This window comes from Impatiens glandulifera, chromosome 1, assembly GCF_907164915.1.
Source record: "Impatiens glandulifera chromosome 1, dImpGla2.1, whole genome shotgun sequence".
NCBI classification, from domain to species: domain Eukaryota; kingdom Viridiplantae; phylum Streptophyta; class Magnoliopsida; order Ericales; family Balsaminaceae; genus Impatiens; species Impatiens glandulifera.
In genome coordinates, this window is record NC_061862.1 from 151,464,712 (window position 1) to 151,484,715 (window position 20,004).

Consider the following 20,004-nt stretch of genomic DNA (forward strand, 5'->3'; position numbering starts at 1 on the left):
TGATGAACTGTTACGCCCTCGCATATTATTCATTATTCTTCCTAATAGTAAATATAATTAAAAAGAGTCGAAAGTTAGTTCTTTCCTATTTGATGCTTAAAATTCATTTTTCCCCATGTATTGGTACCCATCCTTGTCTCTGAACTTCAAATTTGAGCTTTTATTAGTTCAATTCCACTAACCTTAAGCCAATTGGAGATTGTCTAAAAAAAATGGAAAATAAGATAAAACTGACATGTCCAAATGGAACCCAGTGTCAATTATCTATTAATTAGTAAACATCTGCCTCCTCTCCTTGTCCCTCTGTCTCTCTCAAACTCCATTCTTTGAAAAGAAATTGCAGAGAAGAGAAAGCAAAACATTGTCACTTATCACCATCTCAATAATTCTCCCTTATTTTCTTCCTGATATTGAAACGGAGCCGGAATGCCAGCAAACATCAGACCCTTGTTCAAAATATTAGCTTTCCTTGCCGCCGTTTTCCCGCCTGCAAACGCCGCCGGAATCACAGGGACGATTCTCACTCTAGAGAGAGCTTTTCCGGCGAACCATAATGTGGGTCTTGAGAAACTTATAGCTCGAGACCAAGCAAGACATGCCCGAATCTTACAAGGAGTTTCCGGTGGCATTGTTGATTTCTCTGTTACTGGAAACTCCGATCCCAATCTAGCTGGGTACTGTTGATCATCTCTTAATATGCATTTTCTGTTGAAATTAGTTGATTGATTCTTCATTCTAGTTAGTTAGAATCATGAATTTTGTTTTTTTATAGGCTTTACCTAACAAAAGTTAAACTGGGCTCTCCACCAAGAGAATTCAACGTACAAATTGATACTGGAAGTGATGTTTTGTGGGTTAATTGTAACTCTTGCAGTGACTGCCCTAGTTCAACCCAATTGGGTGTAAGTTTGTTCTTTCATGTTCATTGTTCAATATCAATTGATTTCATAATTTTGATTTCTCTTTTTGAATATTCATCAGATCGAGCTTAACCTCTTTAATCCTGCCAATTCATACACTTCTTCATTGATTTCTTGTTCGGATACATTATGTTCTTCAATGGTTCATACAACCGCAGCTCAATGCTTTACTGAGAGTAATCAATGTGGGTATTCTTTTCGCTATGGAGATGGAAGTGGAACATCAGGCTTCTATTTACAAGATTTGCTCTATTTCGATACAATTATGGGAACTTCTTTGATGGAAAACTCATCTGCTCCAATTATTTTCGGGTAAGGCTAGTTAGTTAGTTCTATGCTTCTTTTGTTTGTTTTTGGTCTTGGTAATGTTTTGGTGGTGTTCTAAACAGGTGTAGCACATCTGTTTCGGGGGATTTAACTAAGGAAGATCGAGCTATTGATGGGATTTTTGGATTTGGTCAACAGGATCTATCTGTCATGACACAATTATCATCTCGAGGGATTACTCCTAGAATTTTCTCTCATTGTTTGAGAGGAGAAGGTGATGGTGGTGGCATTCTAGTTCTCGGTGAAATTCTTGACTCAAGGATTGTGTATACTCCTCTCGTGCCATCACAGTGAGTAATTCGAGGTTTAAAAAAAACTTGTTTGACTTAAAAGGTGAATTATTTGGGTAAAATGACTAAAATGTCATTGATTTATGATTTGATGCATGAAATGAGTTATTTGAATTAAACCAAAATTACCCATCATCAAGCAAGACCTAACTTTTGATCTAACATTGATTTTGAACTGTATTTTAATTTTTAACAGGCCTCACTATAATTTGTATCTCGAAAGCATAAGCATCAATGGTCAACCATTACCCATCGATCAAGCTGTCTTTGAGACATCATATGATCGAGGAACCATTGTAGATTCTGGAACAACATTGTCATATCTTGTGGCAGAGGCGTATGATCTCTTTATAAGTGCAGTAAGCTTGTATATCCTTAATCTTTCCATTTTTCAATTTTACAAGAAACCATGAGAGTGATGTCTGTCTGTCTATTAATTAAATAGATGTTTATAACTTGTGAGATACCCTTTTGAGAAAACCACATTTTCAAGTTAACATATAAATTTGACTTTACAGGTAAACGATGTAATTTCACAATATGCTACGCTGGTTATCTCGAAAGGAAACCAGTGTTATAAATTATCGGACAGGTACATACCTAATGTGGCTATTTTTATTGTTTTTTTCAGTTATGGTACCGAATATGTTACTAAATTGTAAACCTTTTGGTGAAGTGGAATTGACATGTTTCCTCGAGTTGCTTTCAACTTTGCTGGTGGTGTGTCCATGGTTTTGACGCCAAAAGACTACCTTCTGAATTACGGTCCCATTGTGAGTTCTGAAATAAATAAAACAACGATACGCAACTTTTAATCTTCATTTTTTTTATATTTATTTTGTTACATAGGATGGCGTTCCATCGATGTGTATTGGGTTTCAGAAGGCTCAGGGTCAAGATATAACGATTTTAGGAGGTTGGGTTAAAAAATTTAAGATCTCTGTTTCCTTAACTGGAAAAGAAACTCTTTAAAAAGTTATTGTTTATTTTTATCATTTGCAGATCTTGTGTTGAAAGATAAGATCATTGTCTATGATTTGGCTAGACAGCAACTTGGTTGGGCCGATTATGACTGTAAGTTGAATTAGGTTAGTTTCTTTAGACTATTGCCTGATCAATCTTTGCATGATCATGTTGAAATTGTAGGCTCTATGTCGGTTAATGTCTCGATAACTTCTGGGAAAGATGAATTCGTTAGTGCCGGGGAGCTGACTGTAAACGCTTCTTCGCCAGGAAAGATCAAAACTTGGATCATTTCTTTCATCATGCAAGCTATACTCATATTTGCTTCTACTGTTAAATAAAAAGAGCTATGATTTTTATTAATGGTTTGTAGCTGCTGTATTCATTAAATCACTCTCATCTTCTCACCCCACTTCTTGAATCTATGAACAATCTTCTTCTTTTTGGAATCATGAGAAATCCCCATTTCATCGCGGTTCGTCGTCTGTTCATCCTTCTTCCTGCTCAACTGGTGCCTTAAACAAGCGTTGGCCCATCTCAACCTTACCACTTCTTTGGCTTCCTCTGCAGATTCCATCTGTAACTTATTGTAATCCTCCATTGATAATACCATCCTTCCTTCATCATCAACCTGAATTTTTTGTTTTATGGTTAGCATAAAATTCAAATAACCAATGTACAAAATCAATTCTTATTGAACTCACCTCTGAACAATTCTCGATTACTATCTTGAACTCTCTAATCTCTTCCTCTAGTGTTCTGATGATGTTTTCCTTCTCTTGTAACTCAACCTGATTTCTTGAAATCTCTGTTTTTCCAGCTTCAACCAGCAGCTTCTGCTCTCGAACAATAACAGAACATCTATTATGTTTTGTTGAAATCTTCGCGATCTTCATATGAAGAAACCCATTTTCAGTTTGCAAAGATTCAACCTCTTCTAATTTTTTCAAGTATTTAGACAATACTTGTTCCAATCTTTGAGCTTCAGCCTCCATATACAAGACTTCTCTGTTCAAGAACTCAACTTTAGCCATCTGTGATAACAAGGAATGTTTCATATCCATAAGTGCTGTTTCCTTTTCCTTCACGTTGCAGTATTGAAGAAATCTTATCTGAATATCTCCTTTCCCATTCTCTTCGCCTGATTCCGCCGGAGTTTCTTGGTGGGTAGCATCCAAGACTGTTTTTTTTTCGCAACAGTGTATCTTTGCGTAAATGAAGGCTCCAATAGAGACGGCTAATGGAATCCCAAGCTTAAGAATTGCCGTCTTCTCTCTTGAGCTCTGACCAAAATCCCATTTCGCCATGATCAAAAAGAAGTTTGAGTTGGTTGACCTGAAAGAAATGTTTGGTTTTTTTAAAAGTTTGTAAGTTTGAGAGATTCTTTGCCTTTTTATTTTGTTGGCTTTTGGTGGGAGAGAAAGTAATGGTTGCTGATTGCTTTTTGACTACGGCATGGCCATTGATGAAGAAGTCCAAGCCATAAAATCAACTACATTTTGGAATCTGGTTCCTTGTTTGATTGATTGCTTTTAGTTTCAGCATGCAAATTTGGTTGGAGAACTTGCAGCATTCATCAAAGTTGGAAATGGAATAGAGAACATTTGATCTTTTGTCCTTTAACTTACACCCAACTACTAAGTTTTTTAAAAGATATTAATATGAATTTTGCTATGAATTGAAAAAACAAAAACCTTTAACCGAAAAAAAAAAAGAATATAATAACATTTCAAGAGAAAAAATTTGAACTTAAAAGTTTTATATTTCATGCGTTTGGTAAAAAAAAAACAAATTTGTACGGGTTTTAATTTTTTTTTGTCTCATTGACATTTAAACTTCTTTTTCCCGTTTTTTTCCGTTCTTTTGTTTTATTTTTCTCTTCTGTAATTTATTAAAAACAAATAGATTTTCTTTTTGAAAATTTGTCTTTTTTACAAAGATAAAAAGTAATTATAGAGAGCTAAATATCAAAATGCTTCATAATATATGGGTTAGCTTTTCAAAAACACACTATCTATACATAATCAATATCATTTTGGAAAATCAGATGAAATAATATTACGAAATATAGTTCAATTACATATATATTAACCAATTTAATAATATATATTCATTCAACTACACTCCAGCACCATGTATATATATACCAATTTAATATGTTTGATTATTATTATGTTAGTGTTTTTGTTTGAAATTATTATTTTAAAATTAATTTATAATAGAGTAACGACATAGAGCGGAAAAAATGATAAGAAAGTCTAGAGAAATAATGTGTCATTTCTTGAGTAGTTTGAAAATCTTCAGGAAATGACACACAATTTTCCTAGACTTTCTTGTCACTTTTTTCCCGCTCTCTATCATTACTCTTTATAATATATTTAATATAAATTATTTGAAGTATCTTATCAAATATCAAAATGCTTCTTAATATAAAAATGATCGAACAGAGATTATTAATAGAATATAACTAAGTTATTATGGTCAAATTACAATTATCCAAAAACTAACTAATCCAATCCAGGTTACCCTAATTAGTGTTTAACTTGTTGTTTCTCCATTAGTCCATCTTTGAGGATAGATTTGGGTGATAAATAGACAAATAGATTTCTCTATTGGTAAGTAAAGGAAATGTGAATGAAACAACCAAGAAAGAAGAGAGTAAATGTCATATGGCATTAAATTGGCTTAAAAGAACAGTGAAAAAAAAAGAGATTTAATTACTTCCAATAACCAATCTGCAATTTTGCATCATAAAGCATGCAGGTCAGAGCTTTAATGTTTTACAGTTGTAAAAAAAGTAAAATATGTAAATAATCTCATTTTATCCTCCAATTTTCAATATATCAACCTCACTTTTTAAGTGTTATTTTATCCACCTTATTTGTTTCTTTTTAAACGTTACAAAGGTGAAGAAAAAATAAAAAAACAATAAATAAAATAAAAATAAAAAACAACGTAAAAATTTTAAATATCAATAAGATCAAAAAAATTTAGCCCCTTTTGTCTAGTGCCTCGCTCGATTATCCTGTATAAACCCCTTTTTTGAATGAAAGCGAACTCGTGTAACATAAATCCTTCGAAACGATCTAATTAACCGCCTCATTTGTAAATACATTTAGAAACAATGTGTATCCAAATTTTAACTCACAAATCTGTTTCCAAAACAAATGTCGTCAAATAGATTTGGGTGATAAATAGACTTAATTCAGGTAACCAATTCTCATCGTGTGGGAGAATAACATGAAAAGAAATAAATAAATAAAAATTCGAAGAAAAAAATCATGGATACGAGCGTCTCAAAGAATTTATGTTACACGCGTTCGCCTCAATCCAAAAAAAAATGAACTTGTATAAGATAATAATTTTTCGATCTTATTGACATTTAAAATTCTTATGTTGTTTTCCTATTTATTGTTTTGTTTTTTTTCTTCCCTTTTGTAACATTTAACGTATTTTACGTTTTTTTAATAAAAGTTAACATTTTTAAAAAAAATATACTAATCTACACACTATTTTGAAATATCCAAATAACCCAAGATCAAACAAACCCTAGTTACCCAAAACCAATGCAATTATTAATTTACCGTCTCTTTTTTCTTGTGAAGTTATGATGAATCAAATTTATTACATCTACCAATAAAAGCTGCATGCTCCCCAGACAGTAAATATAACACATTAAATGGAATCCCAACCCTCACCTGATATTTACAACTCAGTTTTGACCTAATATTTACTGCACCTTCCTTAAAGTTCTACTTCACCAGTCCTCTTTTCCATGCACAAACTCTCCATCTTTCTTTCTTGTGAAGGGAAAAAATGAAGTTTACAGGAAGCCTCCCTTTGAACTACTGCATTCTAATTTGTATGGGATTCTTACTGGTTCATGGGGATCCTATTGTTCCTATGATCTGCATATTTGGTGATTCTGTAGTTGATGCAGGGAACAACAACTACCTTAATACATTGATCAAATCAAACTTCCCTCCCTATGGAAGAGACTTGGTCGATAAGAAACCCACTGGGAGGTTCTGCAATGGAAAGCTAGCAACAGACTACACTGGTAAAAAAATCCTCAACTCCTTTTTTTTTTCCTAGACCCGAGTTTTTTCCATTATTCGATTCTCACTAAGAACGTCCTTATTTAAGTGGGGGCATGTTAGCCTAATCTGGAAAAAAGAAACCTCCTCTATATCCAACAAAACAACATTGCTTAGGGTTGTTTCTAAATAAATACTAACCTTTGTTTCAGTTGAGTACATGGGATTCAACTCTTATCCTCCACCTTACCTAAGTCAAGAAGCTCAAGGACAGAGACTCCTCACAGGCGTCAACTTCGCCTCAGGCGGTTGTGGATACTATGACAGAACATCTCAGTTCTATGTATGTTTAACCAACAAAATTCTAACTCTGGTTATGGTTTGACAATTAACTAGTGTGTACTGTGTGTGTGTTGTTTGTGCAGCATGCAATTTCACTGCCTCAGCAGCTTGTAAACTACATGGACTACCAAGACAAAGTCAAAAAAATGGTTGGGGAAGATAAAGCAAATGCTATTTTCTCAGGAGGAATTCATCTCTTGAGTGCAGGAAGCAGTGATTTCCTTCAAAACTACTATGTCAACCCACTAATCTATAGATCTTACTCACCTGATCAATTCTCCGACGTTCTCATGCAGTCCTACTCCGTCTTTATTCAGGTTTTCCCTTCCATCACCTTCATGTTACACACGGAAAAGAAAAAATACAAGCAATGACAAAATCCAATTTTCAAATAAATAAATAAAAATGATCCATGTATTTCATCATTATCTTACATATTTTGGTTTAACTCGCAAACACAACAAACGAATAAACTTTTTATGAACATAATTTGACCTTGTTATACAGAGTCTGTACAAGCTAGGAGCAAGAAGGATTGGAGTAACAGGCCTACCACCAACAGGATGCTTGCCAGCAGCTATCACCATGTTTGGTGCAGGAAGTAACCAATGTGTTGCGAGGTTGAACCAGGATGCTGTTTCCTTCAATAGTAAACTCAATAATACGTCCCAAGCTCTTCTGAATACGCTCCCCGGACTCAAACTCGTTGTGTTCAATATCTATCAACCTCTTCTAGACCTGATCTCAAAGCCTAATGAGAATGGTACAATGTTCTTCTTTCACTATTGAAATCATGATATAATCATTTAACTACTGAAATCAAAGAATGTGAAGGTTCTTGCTTAATGTGGGTTACTTGAGATTAATTTTAACAATAACTCACTATCCAATCAACAATATTTTTTTAAATAATATATTTTTTACATTATATATTTATAGCCCTAGAGATTTTTTTAGGCGGGGTTATTTGAAGGTTATGAAATCCAAATCTTGTTTGATGAAAAAGTGAGTTTTATATTTGGGTTAACTTACTAAAATGACCTTTTGAATTTAAAACTTAAGTTTTATAAAAAGTAAAGTAAGGGTATTTTAGTTGATAAATTAAGTGATTGAAATGATAGGTGATGTGATAGAGATTTTTTTTCTTTCGAAAAACCCAAATTACCCAAGATCAGATTAGCTCCTAATGTCTTTTAAGTTTTACCCAAATAACCTAATTTCCTAAAACCTAAATTTTTAAACAAGATTATTTGGAAATGTTAGTTTATGTGAGTTCTTTTGGTTTAGTACTGCTGAAAATCAAATGTTGTGATCTTCACCTTTCATTATATTTGAATAAACAATATTTTGAAGTTGTTAATTTACATGGAACAACATTCTTTAATGGTTTATCCACTAACTAGAAAATGCAATTTACTTTATCGTTACATTCTTTTCCAGGGTTCTTTGAGTCGAGGAGGGCTTGCTGTGGAACTGGTACCGTTGAAACATCGCTTCTTTGTAATGAAAGGTCCATAGGGACATGCTCTAATGCAACTGGATATGTGTTCTGGGATGGATTTCACCCCTCTGAAAATGCAAATAAAGTTTTGGCAGACAATCTTCTAGCACAAGGGATTTCTCTTATCGCTTAGCCTAGAATCATGCAGTTCAGAAATACTCTATTTTTCACGGTCTTAAATTGCTATATACATTAAATATAGCTGCTATCCAGAAATAAGGCCATTATCGAATGTTTGGGTATTTTATGACTTGTGGAATGACATTACATCCAAGCCATGAGAATGTATCAACTTATGTAATCTTTTCAGCTTATTTCGTTTTTACAAATATTATTATTGGAGCACAAAAGATCAGTATTTGTCTTTTAACAAGCTATTCTAGAAATGGTCATGTCTGCTTAAGTGCTACTTGCCAATTTGTCACAAATACTTCAAGGCCACCAATATGGTAAAGAGCAACTTATTTGAATATATATATATACATATCTATATGTGTTAAAGGAACCTTTCTAGAGAACATTAGAAAAAACCAAAGATATACTTTTTTGGAAAAAATAAAGTTTGTATAAATAGATATTTACCTTGTCATAATTGCAACAGGACATTATGAAAGCTCAAATCCAGCATTGGAATTGATAGCATATAGAAGTTTTGCTCTGAGTGTGTTAGATCGCTTGTATGTAGGCAGCTGCAATCAGTAATCATGACAAAGACTTCTTAGATATAGTTCTTGTTTTGAGTAGTTCTACCAAATTAATCCAACTAAGGAAAAAAGTTTTGATAAATACCTTTAATGTATTGTAACATGTGGAAGCCGATGGAAGTCGCTCCACATCTTGTCCAGCAACTGTTGCCCAGATTGGCATATCACAGACAACCTATTCATTTTAAAAACAAAGATGCAGATTCAGTTACAATTTATTAGAAAATAAGATTTGGACGATTATTACACTCAGAACCATTATCATCTTATACATAATCACCATAAGGTCCATAAAATTGAATCAAGAACTAAGTAAGTTATATGATAACACATATTTCTATTAAGTACCCAAGACTTATTCTAGTGGTTGGACTTTGGAGTCTCATTCCATATGGGAGGTCACTGTTTAAATCTAACATTGTAAAAAAAAATCTATGACAAATTCACATTTTAAGTGCTAATCTTAATTAGTCTACTTCTCTTAATCCCTTTACAATATAATCTTAATTTGTTTGCATAATAAGATGAATCTAACATAACATAGACCTTGTTTTGGTGTATCTAAATTATATTTCTCCATACACCACCTTATATATACTCACTTCAATTCTTACAAGTAATTGGACATTTTGGAGCCACACATTTTTTTAAAAAAAGATTAATATTTTGTACCTAATATCATGCAAATGACATGTTCAATTAATAAAAGAAGAAAACTTATAAATATCATTATTAATAAATATGTAGAGTTAGTCATAAGAACATTATGAATGAGTATGTTAAAGCATCAAAAAATTGCTTTAAATCATTCCATGGCACACAACCGCAGTAACAGTTACATCAAACCACTAAAAAACATATATTAAGAAGATTGAATCAGCCAGCATTCCTTTTTCCATTCTATACATTGAGGTACCTTATGAATGGTAAAGGCTGGCTGCAAGTATTTAAACCCAAGTAAAGGAGCACGAGAACAACTGGTAACAAACTTAAGAAGCATACAACGGTCTTTTGCTTCAAATCCTGCAAGTACCTGGGAGATCAAATGAAGAGGGAATTATTTATTAAATCTCACCCTTAAATCGTACATTAGAAGAGTGTCTTTGTAACAAGTATTATTATCGATACTCCAAATGGATGATGTTTTTGAACGAGGCAAAGTCTTAAAAGAAAGAAATAGGACAATATTATGCCTGGCATGTAAGCAGCTAGTCAATGTTACTGGATTAAAATGATGCAAGCTAATGATAGAAGGTCCAAACTAATTTTATGGCTAAGCAGCATAAACAGGACAGAGGAACCAATTAAACGAGCATCAGAACTTCACATAACCAGCAACCAAGATACTCCAGTACACTACCTCCCAGAAGATTTTAATGGTTCGATTTCCTTCAGTATAGCCACCGGTATACCTGGTGTTATTTCTTAAATCAACGACATCAATGTCATGCTTTCCACCAGAAAGTAACTGCACAGAATCAGGATATTCATCATCATTGCAGCAAGGGAAACTCATTATGACATGTGTATCAGTAAAAGCATTTAGTCTCAAAAAGATAAATAATTATGTTCAACAACATAAATAAAAGGAAAATAAGGCGACAATTAAGCTAGAGTTCTAAACTGCAATTGATTTGTTATATATTTTGATCTAAAAGTCTATCAATAATATGTGCAGAAACAATTATGCACTGAAAGAAACTGTATACATCCAACACTCAGTTTCCAAAGGTCACGGGGGAGTCTTCTTAGGCTAACTAATAACTAGTTAAAATCCCACTCTAGCAAGTCTTTTCTCAAACTATATGTGCCCTTCATGAAACTCAAGTCAGCAAAAGCTCAAACAAAGCATGTCTTGGTCCAACTACTTCCTAGAGTACTTTTCATTAATAAACCCCAAGTGAAATCAGATTCGACGATACCACTGTAAGACGCTCTTCCTAATTTTTGTAGGAAATAAACAATTCTCAACTATTTGTTTAGATGAGGGAATCGGATTGGAAGAATTTAGCTGTAATAGATGTCATCGAATAACATTTTATGGTGATGAGGTTGTGTGGATGGTTGAAATGATGTTAAATGGCAAGAAATATTTTTTTAAAAAAAAGAAGATAATAATTGGCATATAGCACTCCCCTAATTATTATGCCGGGATAACCGGAGAAGGTGGTTCTTTTCTGTGAAAAATGAAATGGAGCCTCCAACGATATGATATAGTAGTTCTGTTTGATCCTCCATTACAAGGTTTAATAACCAACGATATGCATTGCCAAACTTGCATCGGTTTCCTTAGTAACCACACGTGACAACTGAAATATGCATGTTATGCACTACAACCTTTTACATAATGCCCAAGATTTTGTGATAACCAAAGATGGTCAATTGTAAATACTTACTGAGTGTAAAGCTCAAATGCATACAAATAACTTGTGTAGGTGTGTGACCCATTTGTACATGGTAATAATTAGATACTCTACTAAGATTATTATCCACAAAAATGCAAGCACCTGATTAAATTCACTGGCATTGAACAACTTCAACCACGATGGGGATATAAGATCCATTAACCCCCTAAGGAAAGCATTTGACAGAGGCAATATCTGTGACATAAAAAACAAATTTAGCCACCAATATACAATAACAATGTACTCCTTCAATCACAAAATGAATGACAAAGTTTAAAAAGCAGGTGTATCCATGATGACCAACAATTCAAGGTCTTACACAAAATATTACAATCAATAAGGATTGGTCTTATTATCAATTGTGGATTTCGTCTCAAATTTGTACATCCACTTGGGGCAAGGAAAATTGTATACCTGCCGGTTAAGTTTGTAATCTGCCATTGCATGAATATATTGTAATTTGTTCTCATTTGTTACACAGATGTCCTTGCCACCAGGTTTTAGATCAATAACTTGTCTTTTTCCAAGTGATTCTTCTGTAACAGTAAAATCAAGACAAAGTTCTCTAACATCGCCATTGTAATGCTGCAATCAAAATGAAGGCAGATGTGAACCAGATTGAAATGAATAGTTCAAGCACCCAATATACAAAGACTGAGCACTTCAAAGCTTGTGCTACAATATGCGGATACTCAAACTTGTAACTCATTAAGTCAATTAATAGGTTATATTATAATTACAATAGCATCTGGGTTATTCACCATTTAACTGTTTAGACATGTCAACCCATCATAACCATCTACACCGCATAAACTTTAGATAGCTGATCATCCATGAAATTTATAATACATATAGATATATGGTCAGTTGAAGATTCTTTTCAAATAGTACAAATGGCTCAAATAAACAAATCAAAGGTGAAAACTGACAGCTCAATCCATCAGAACATTTTTAATCCTCATGACAATGGAGGCCTTCTTATGTATCCAAGCTTTTCACGAAGGAGAAAATATAATGGCTTGTATTTCTGGATGGTTTACCAACTTGTCAAAATGGTTCAAGATTAGTAAAGGTCTCTTCAACTAGTTAGTGAGATCCAATTGGTTAACTAATTCACATTAACAACTCCAACATAATTGATTCATATGGTGGATATAAGGAAAATCATTTAAAACTCTGGAACTAACTAGCATTATTCATAATGACAACAGTGAATCCACCCTAGCCAAGACTACATAATACTAAAATGGAAACAATTATCTATTGCTTATTAGAATTTTAGGAACTGGAAAATCAACCTGATGACCTTATCCATTGAAAAGAAAATGGTAAATTAATCATGAACTCAAATCAAGTTATGATAAACAAAAGAAAAATAGATGGCTCATAAAGAAGAGAATTCAATAACATATATACTAAATCATGCAGAATGAAAATCTATTGACTCCAGATCTCAACAAAGCCTTACCTTAACATACATGATATTCTTGTAGAGCTCAGAATCAAGAGTTGATAATTCATCAAGGAAACTATAGCGGCCCAACAACTTTTGCACAAAAACAAGGGAAAAGGAGTAATCGAGTAGTATGCCTTCATAAAGTGCTTTGCCTACAATTCTACCGAGAAACTCAATCATTTGGATACCATTATCTATGTGTCTTGCTGTTGTGTTGGGAATTATAAGCCTGTCCGAAGTTGAGGTCTGACAGAATAGTCCATACCTGAAACCATGAATGAGGCTACTGTCATTTGCAATGGAAAAAAAATGAACAGTTGAAAACATGTAAGCAAGAGTTAACCCTACTCAGGTGAAAATGCCGCTTTAGCTATATCTGTCAGGAACTCCTTGGATAATCCACCATAGTCTAAGCCAGCCTCTTGAAGGCCTGATTCGCCAACAAATGAGACATGAATGTTGGATTTTAACCTTGAACCTAGAGAATTTAACTGTTGAAATCCATCCTCAATGACATGAGAACGTCGAATGACGACCTCTACTGCACGTGAACCACTGCTAACCACTTCACCAGCCATTCTTCTTGATGTCTTGTCCATATTGATGAATTCTCTGAACATTTGAACTCTGCACAGAAGCAGGTGAAGTGGATAAAATATGTTAGACAAAGCTAACAATGCTCTCATCTTGAAAATATTCAAGGATTTTCACATTGAACAAGATGAGCAACTGCCGAATTTTTTTTAATGAAGTTACACCTGATTTATGCCTAAAGCTGAATGCAAGAAAAACTAAGTAATATCTGATAAAAACAATTACAGTGAGGAAATGGATAACTCATCCTCGCCAAAAATCATAAAGTTAAAGCATATTTGAGAAAACACATTGTTACCATAGGTTATACCATGTAGAGAAGACGGAACTGAGATAACTTAGACTCACCTTTCTTCAAATGGAAAGATGTGTGGAATATAAATAACAGCAGAACTCATGTTTGGAAGGGTTGAGGCATCCTCCAATCTTAAATTAGCTGATAAAGCTTCATGAGTTCTCGCAGCTACTGCAATTGTTGGTCTAGTCTTCATGGCAGGTGCAAGCCACAAAGCTGGAGGACAAAACTGGTGCCTGCAATCCCTCTCATACAGCAGATGCAAACACCGGATAGCAGCATCCACAAGAGGCCTAGTTTGCAGGCTAAAACTGTGGGACAAAGTATTATACACGAATGTATTAAGCATTGATGCAATTCCCTGTTGCTGCTCCAATTTGAAGGGAACCTAATTTAAATAAATAACACATACTAAGTCTTGTAATGATAAAAAAATCCAAACTTAAAGAAAAATTTACAGAATAAAATAAATCCCGATCTTCACCTGTTTCTCATAGAACTCTATGTCATCAAGGACTACCAACAGGTGTGAATAGGTTGAACAAAATAGATGGAGTAGACAAAATGCATCTTTCGACATCCCTTCTGCACCATGCTTCAGGGACTCAATGTTCCATATACCATAAGAATCATCATCGACCTGTTTCGACCGTGGTTGAATATCAGCTGACTCTATATTGGCTTGTGACTTGCCAGTAATTTTATGCAGAACACTTGCCCATTTTCTTCCTTCATCCTTCACAACACGTTTATGCTTACTAACATTACCATTCTTCTTTTCAGATAACGTATCTCCAGTATGACTACTGTCCTTGGTTAAGCGACTTCTCCCAGAAAAAATAGAGCTTTCTACTGTTTGCCACAAAGTAATAAGAAATCCAGGGGTAAAAGACAGCATATTGAGAACAGACATTGGGCCTGCTACTGGATTCAGTAACAAAAATATTCTAAGCATGCAAGAATAGTAATATGCCACATCAATTAAACCTCGCTTTCCCTGGCATTCTGAATTTGTTGGCAAGAGATTATGGGGCTCATCAGAAGAACTATCATTCTCCAAGGATAAAAGTTCCATAAGATGACACTGTTGATAAACCGGACTAAAGAAGTCGATGTATGACATTTTCACAGAACTAAGAGTTTGAGTCCCACAAAGCAGCGTAGTAGAGAATTCTTCAAATAGTTCAGTATACACCTCGACTCCATCACTGTCCTTTTTTATTGACCGAGCTTTCTCAAACCAAACTAATAAGTTTTCGGAAAGATTAATAATAACATGGACATAGGAGGTGAGGTCTATCCCTCTGATCAACTTCCCTGGCACTTCTGAGTTGTTATTGCTTCCTGTTGCCAGGCATATGATGTTTGCGAGAAGCCAACCAACTTTTGGCATCATTGATAGACATGATACAGTATATAACTGATCCTTCTCAGAAATCTTGTTTAGAATTTTCTCTTTGTATATCTACCGACACCTGCCAAAACCTAATTAGCTCCAAAAACTTTTGGAAAAAGATTTCCAAAATAAAAACAAAGGAAATACAAGAGAGGGAACACAGGAAACAGATTGAATCACATTAAGTGGAAAACCGAAAAATGAAAGAAACAGAATGACTCACATCAAGTGGAAAACAATAAAAAAGGAAGAAACTTATTGTTCTGCCTCTAAAATCCTGATATTGCCAAATTGTTCAGGACATATTCTTCACATAAAAAGACACATGAAGGGTCACGTGAATCGTTCAAAATCCCCTAACAAACTGGACTGGACTAATGGAATTTTGTTAATTAACTTTATTTGTTATTTCCTGTATTTCATTTAAATAGTGAGCATATAGGAGAATTAGGGTACGCATGTATGGACTGAATTGCTCTCTTCTTCCTAGCCGGTTGGCATTCTCTCTTCTCACTTAATGAACATCTATTTTCTCATCTAAATCTATCCTTTCACATCTTATTCTCTTGACCAATTTCTACCATGTATCAGAATCACATCAAAAGAAATTAAATAGAAGGAATACAATCACTTAAACTATGAAAAATATTGCTTAATGGAACCTTACCAGTAGCATCTTGAAGCAAAGCGACAGAACTGTTTTATGGCACAAAGCAGGCAAAAGGACTGGTGGTAACCGATGAGCAAGCCAAGGAATTGTCAATATAAATACACAGAACTGCTCAACAGAATACAGCATATCCAGAGAACCAGAGTCAGTTAACTTCGCAATGTGAAGAGGCCTTAAAGCTAATGTTATGGCACTAGCAGTAATCACAAGTCTCTCATCTGTCTGCCGAGGAACATTCAACTGGGCAGAAAAGGGGGCATGCAATTTATAAATGTATTGGTTTACATTCATGTACAATCTTCCTTCTTCACTTCCCATGAAGTGAATCAAATCTTCAACTTCCATTTTTCCATCCAAATGATTATCATCATTGATGCACCTCCATGCCTTCAGATCAGTCAAGACAACAGAAAGGCGCATTGCCAGAGAGGTAACAAGACTGTGATGAGCTGAAGAAGTAGATACATCATACTCTCCAAGGACAAATAAGCAAAGGGAAACAAGTTTTCGTGATTGATATCTCCAGATCTTCCTATTTTCCTGCGTACTTGTAGCCAAGGAACAAAAGTTTTTCTCTGGATCTACATATCAAGGGCATTCTGCCATCACTAGATGAGGAACTCAATCATAATGAAGATGATAAAATAGATAAAGCAAAAGGGAAGGTAATAAAAGACTAAGATTTATTAGATGACAAAAGAATATGGCATGTCAGACAAAGGCAACTCATCTATGATGGTAATCCATATCGATGACAAGGAAATTGTATGCACATTGTTATTATTTATAAACTCAAGTTTCATATCAGTTGAAAAAACAGAGACCATGTGATATTGACATCTAAGCATGATCACTGAATAATTGTTTACTAGGACACAAAGTGTTTGGAAAATGGGTTGCTAGTACTTGGTATGAAAGTTACATGTCCTGAAGAATAAATTAAAAAAACAGTTCAAAACAATAAGCGCATACCAGATGAGTTGATACTTTCCAATAGAACTCTGAAGCATCTCTGCATACAACGTAATTCACTTGGTTGAATCTTCTGAGACCGAACAGACAAAAATGTAACAAATAAGAGGAAAGGTCTCAGAAAACTGGTGGAAATCCAAGTTCTGTTTAAGGGAAGATCATGTCCGTCCATCATCTTTTCCCAATCTTGCTGAATCTGTCTGCATACAGTTTGTGTTTGCTTGTGTGCCCTCCAGACTTTCTGATAGTTTAACAATCATTACACAGTAAACAGACAAATGAATAAATTAAACCAATAACATGTCATTAAGATATATCGCTTATTGGAAGGATAGACTGGTACTGGAAACTCTGGATGTAAACAGTAAAATAGAAGACAGATCATTAAACAAATCTTAAGATTAGTCGTTCTGCCTCCTAGGTTCCAACAAATGCTATGTCTAGCAACAAAACATCTGCGTGAATGATTTGATGACTAGGAAACAAAAGAAAACAAACTTGACAAAGACTCTTACTATACCACTCATCTGTAGTATGATCTCTCAAGTCTCAATTGACATATGGAAGCTACCTAGCTAGCACTGTACATAACAGTGTCTAGTTTTGGTTCCCTTTAGTTTTTATTTTTGCTGTAATGTTTTCCCATAATTCTTCAATTTAAGAGTTTCTAAGTGAACATTCTTCCCTTGGCAAGAAGAACTCTTGAGTAAAAAAACGGGACAATTCCCACAGATCGAGCAATATAGCCAGAAGATAATGATAAAATTGTTCCCAAGCAAAGCAATAGAATTTTCGTGAAATGGTAGCTAAAAGTGATCACCTGGATGATGATTGCGGCGGCTGTAGCACGCCTTGTGTAATTACGAAGCTCCCTTTCTCTGGATACCTTCTCGAGAAGTGCATCCCTGGTTATCTCCTTGGCGCTCGCTCCACGCAGCGAGACCTGGCATCAAAAGATCCAAAGGAGAGTTAGTAAAATTAAACAAATAAACAAAACGATGGTAGCTAGCTTCCGGTCGTAGCCTTGAGTACGATTAACTAAAATGGCATTTCATTGAGAAACCCTTCGATCAATCCAGAAGGTTTAGGATTGCAGAGAATTGCGCGTGTGTGTGAGTGAGAAAGAGAGGTAGAGAGACCTGGTACTTGGTAGATTGGTCCATAAGATTGGAAATCAGAAGAACTTCAACTGAGAAAAATCTTCATCCATTCACTTTGACAGAGCCTGATAGAGATGATCATAATAACCCACGCATAGAAGAAGAAGATGAAGAACTCTTCACAGTTTCGAATCCACACACGCGCACGTTAGTCAGCTTGTACCCAATCGCGGCAGTTCCTAAGGCCAGACACGAATGAGTTATAAAAATGTAAATTGTAAATCAAAATAGTTACTTGAAATAAAAAATACTGCCCGATTCTCTTAAAACACATAAAGTTTAGCTATGTTTTTAGGGTTATTCTTATTTCTTAGTGATGACGGTTATATTTTAAAACTCTTATCAAATATAAATTTATTTATTTATTTTTGATAATTTTATATATTTAATTATTTTTATAGTGTTCAAGATAGAATAAGTATAAAGTTAGATCAAGACTCAAATATCATCCAATTTCCAAACCGAAAAATAATTGTCCATTACGGATAATTCAAATTAGAAATCTCGGAGCAGATTATAATTGGTTATTTAACATTTAAATAAACATTTATGTGTCATCTTCTTTATACGGTCGTCTTCATAATTCTTATATTAAATTTTTTTTAAATATTAAAATAATTTTTTTTTTTTTTTTGTTAAAAAAAATTGGTGGATCAACTTAGTTAAGGGTCTGCCCTTAAAAAAAACATATATTACATTCAAGAACAGGATCGGCGTAAGTCTAGCAAGCCCTCGGATTATTCAAAAACAGGATCGGCGTAAGCCCAGCAAACCCTCGGATTAGTACAGTCCACTCCCCATGACAGTCATCTCCTAACAAATTAAGATATATGTATTTTATTTTTAACAAGGTGTAATATAGTGGTTTAGGGATATTCTCTTTTTGAGAAAACTTAGTGAACTATAGATTTTAGGCAAGTAGGTAACAAAGAAGAGAGCTTAGGGCATCTCTTTCGGAAGATGGTCCAGTCTACATATTTTTTTGTTTTATTTGCAACTCTTTGAACTTATGAAGTCTTGTTCTTAGAATTTTATTTGGATTCAAATCTTATAAAAATAATTTTTTTTATCAAAATTTTAAACTAGACATAAGTAAACAAAAAAAAAAAATCTAATTTTTTTTTTTGTGGAACTATGAAGGCCCAAAATTCGAGAGACTTGGTCTATCAAGAGTTATAATAAGTTTATCATTAGTAGCTGAATTTACAACCACCACTCATACAAAAATAAAGAAATGTGACTAAGTAGAGATTGTACCAAATTGAAAAATACAAATAGAAGTGTGAATGCACGATATAAATAAATACCTTCATAGGAGGATTATGATACTTTTGTTGTTATTATGTATCTATATAGAATTATTTCTTAAGTATATTTAAATTTCAATGTGGTGGAATTAGAAAAGTCCTTTTGAGATACAAAACAAGTCTACCTTCGGATTTTATGACTAATTATTTATGTATTTTTGGTAAGGAACTAGCATGGAAAATGTTTATTTGTTCTTATTATTTTCTCTCTTCACAAATGATTTTTTTTTTATCAATTTCAAGATAAAATCAGACATTTGTAATGATTGTTTCTAATTTTCTAAGGATCACAATAATGGTCATTTAAATTGCATGTCCATATCCTGACTCCTGAGAAGTCCACTACTTCAAAGGATAAATGGGCTTTATAAGTTTAAATTGGGCTTTTTAAGTTTGCTATAATGTAAAAATATTCATTTAAAAATTAACGATAATAATTTATAAATTATTTCAATTTATAATTTTAAAAATAAGGTTTTATTAATTTAAAATATATATTAATTATTTAAATAAATAAACTCGTAATTGATTTTTTAACTCTAACGATCATTTATTTATTATTATTACTCAGACTAATTTATATTAATTTATATAAATAATAATAAAATTTAACTAATATTTTTTTAGATTAAATTTTATAATTTAAAATCATCTCTAGAATTTAC

The 20,004-nt window shown here is 33.7% G+C and overlaps 4 protein-coding genes across 6 annotated transcripts; 2 read left to right on the forward strand and 2 right to left on the reverse strand.

Annotated features, from left to right (window-relative positions):
- Positions 1-275: 275 nt before the first annotated feature.
- Positions 276-2,863, forward strand: LOC124920170 (aspartic proteinase 36-like). Its single transcript, XM_047460592.1, has 10 exons — positions 276-674; positions 773-902; positions 982-1,232; positions 1,310-1,537; positions 1,734-1,896; positions 2,056-2,129; positions 2,214-2,310; positions 2,387-2,453; positions 2,540-2,611; positions 2,684-2,863. The coding sequence occupies exons 1-10, from the start codon at positions 427-429 to the stop codon at positions 2,839-2,841; spliced, it is 1,488 nt and encodes a 495-aa protein (XP_047316548.1). The 5' UTR covers positions 276-426; the 3' UTR covers positions 2,842-2,863.
- On the reverse strand, positions 2,834-3,855 carry LOC124920169 (protein CHUP1, chloroplastic). The gene is made up of 2 exons (XM_047460591.1): positions 3,205-3,855; positions 2,834-3,131 (listed from the first exon to the last, which is right to left on the reverse strand). The coding sequence occupies exons 1-2, from the start codon at positions 3,805-3,807 to the stop codon at positions 2,886-2,888; spliced, it is 849 nt and encodes a 282-aa protein (XP_047316547.1). The 5' UTR covers positions 3,808-3,855; the 3' UTR covers positions 2,834-2,885.
- Positions 3,856-6,240: 2,385 nt separating this feature from the next.
- LOC124920173 (GDSL esterase/lipase At5g03820-like) lies at positions 6,241-8,827 on the forward strand. The gene is made up of 5 exons (XM_047460596.1): positions 6,241-6,560; positions 6,750-6,880; positions 6,963-7,196; positions 7,387-7,642; positions 8,320-8,827. The coding sequence occupies exons 1-5, from the start codon at positions 6,317-6,319 to the stop codon at positions 8,511-8,513; spliced, it is 1,059 nt and encodes a 352-aa protein (XP_047316552.1). The 5' UTR covers positions 6,241-6,316; the 3' UTR covers positions 8,514-8,827.
- On the reverse strand, positions 7,247-18,145 carry LOC124920171 (E3 ubiquitin-protein ligase UPL7). 3 transcript variants are annotated; one of them, XM_047460593.1, is made up of 15 exons: positions 18,012-18,145; positions 17,693-17,815; positions 16,873-17,113; positions 15,898-16,481; positions 14,319-15,299; positions 13,888-14,222; positions 13,294-13,572; positions 12,958-13,210; positions 11,904-12,074; positions 11,592-11,684; positions 10,445-10,552; positions 10,001-10,117; positions 9,170-9,259; positions 8,963-9,069; positions 7,247-7,617 (listed from the first exon to the last, which is right to left on the reverse strand). In XM_047460593.1, the coding sequence occupies exons 1-14, from the start codon at positions 18,033-18,035 to the stop codon at positions 8,986-8,988; spliced, it is 3,483 nt and encodes a 1,160-aa protein (XP_047316549.1). In that variant the 5' UTR covers positions 18,036-18,145; the 3' UTR covers positions 7,247-7,617; positions 8,963-8,985. The 3 variants fall into 3 exon arrangements, with proteins under 3 accessions (XP_047316549.1, XP_047316550.1, XP_047316551.1); XM_047460594.1 differs by lacking the exons at positions 17,693-17,815; positions 18,012-18,145 and having other exon boundaries at positions 15,898-16,508; positions 16,873-17,013; XM_047460595.1 differs by lacking the exons at positions 17,693-17,815; positions 18,012-18,145 and having other exon boundaries at positions 15,898-16,499; positions 16,873-16,986.
- Between the last annotated feature and the right edge of the window lie 1,859 nt (positions 18,146-20,004).

Bases quoted from the DNA above. Each gene is read 5' to 3' on its own strand.
- LOC124920170 (XM_047460592.1), top strand. From the start codon at position 427: ATGCCAGCAAACATCAGACCCTTGTTCAAAATATTAGCTTTCCTTGCC. The intron at 675-772 runs GTACTGTTGATC...GTTTTTTTATAG, and splicing joins TCCGATCCCAATCTAGCTGG to GCTTTACCTAACAAAAGTTA. The intron at 1,538-1,733 runs GTGAGTAATTCG...AATTTTTAACAG, and splicing joins ACTCCTCTCGTGCCATCACA to GCCTCACTATAATTTGTATC.
- LOC124920169 (XM_047460591.1), bottom strand. From the start codon at position 3,807: ATGGCGAAATGGGATTTTGGTCAGAGCTCAAGAGAGAAGACGGCAATT. The intron at 3,132-3,204 runs GTGAGTTCAATA...CAAAAAATTCAG, and splicing joins TAATCGAGAATTGTTCAGAG to GTTGATGATGAAGGAAGGAT.
- LOC124920173 (XM_047460596.1), top strand. From the start codon at position 6,317: ATGAAGTTTACAGGAAGCCTCCCTTTGAACTACTGCATTCTAATTTGT. The intron at 6,561-6,749 runs GTAAAAAAATCC...CCTTTGTTTCAG, and splicing joins GCTAGCAACAGACTACACTG to TTGAGTACATGGGATTCAAC. The intron at 7,197-7,386 runs GTTTTCCCTTCC...CTTGTTATACAG, and splicing joins CCTACTCCGTCTTTATTCAG to AGTCTGTACAAGCTAGGAGC.
- LOC124920171 (XM_047460593.1), bottom strand. From the start codon at position 18,035: ATGGACCAATCTACCAAGTACCAG. The intron at 16,482-16,872 runs GTATGCGCTTAT...CTTGATATGTAG, and splicing joins GGAAAGTATCAACTCATCTG to ATCCAGAGAAAAACTTTTGT. The intron at 10,118-10,444 runs GTAGTGTACTGG...TTGATCTCCCAG, and splicing joins CCATTAAAATCTTCTGGGAG to GTACTTGCAGGATTTGAAGC.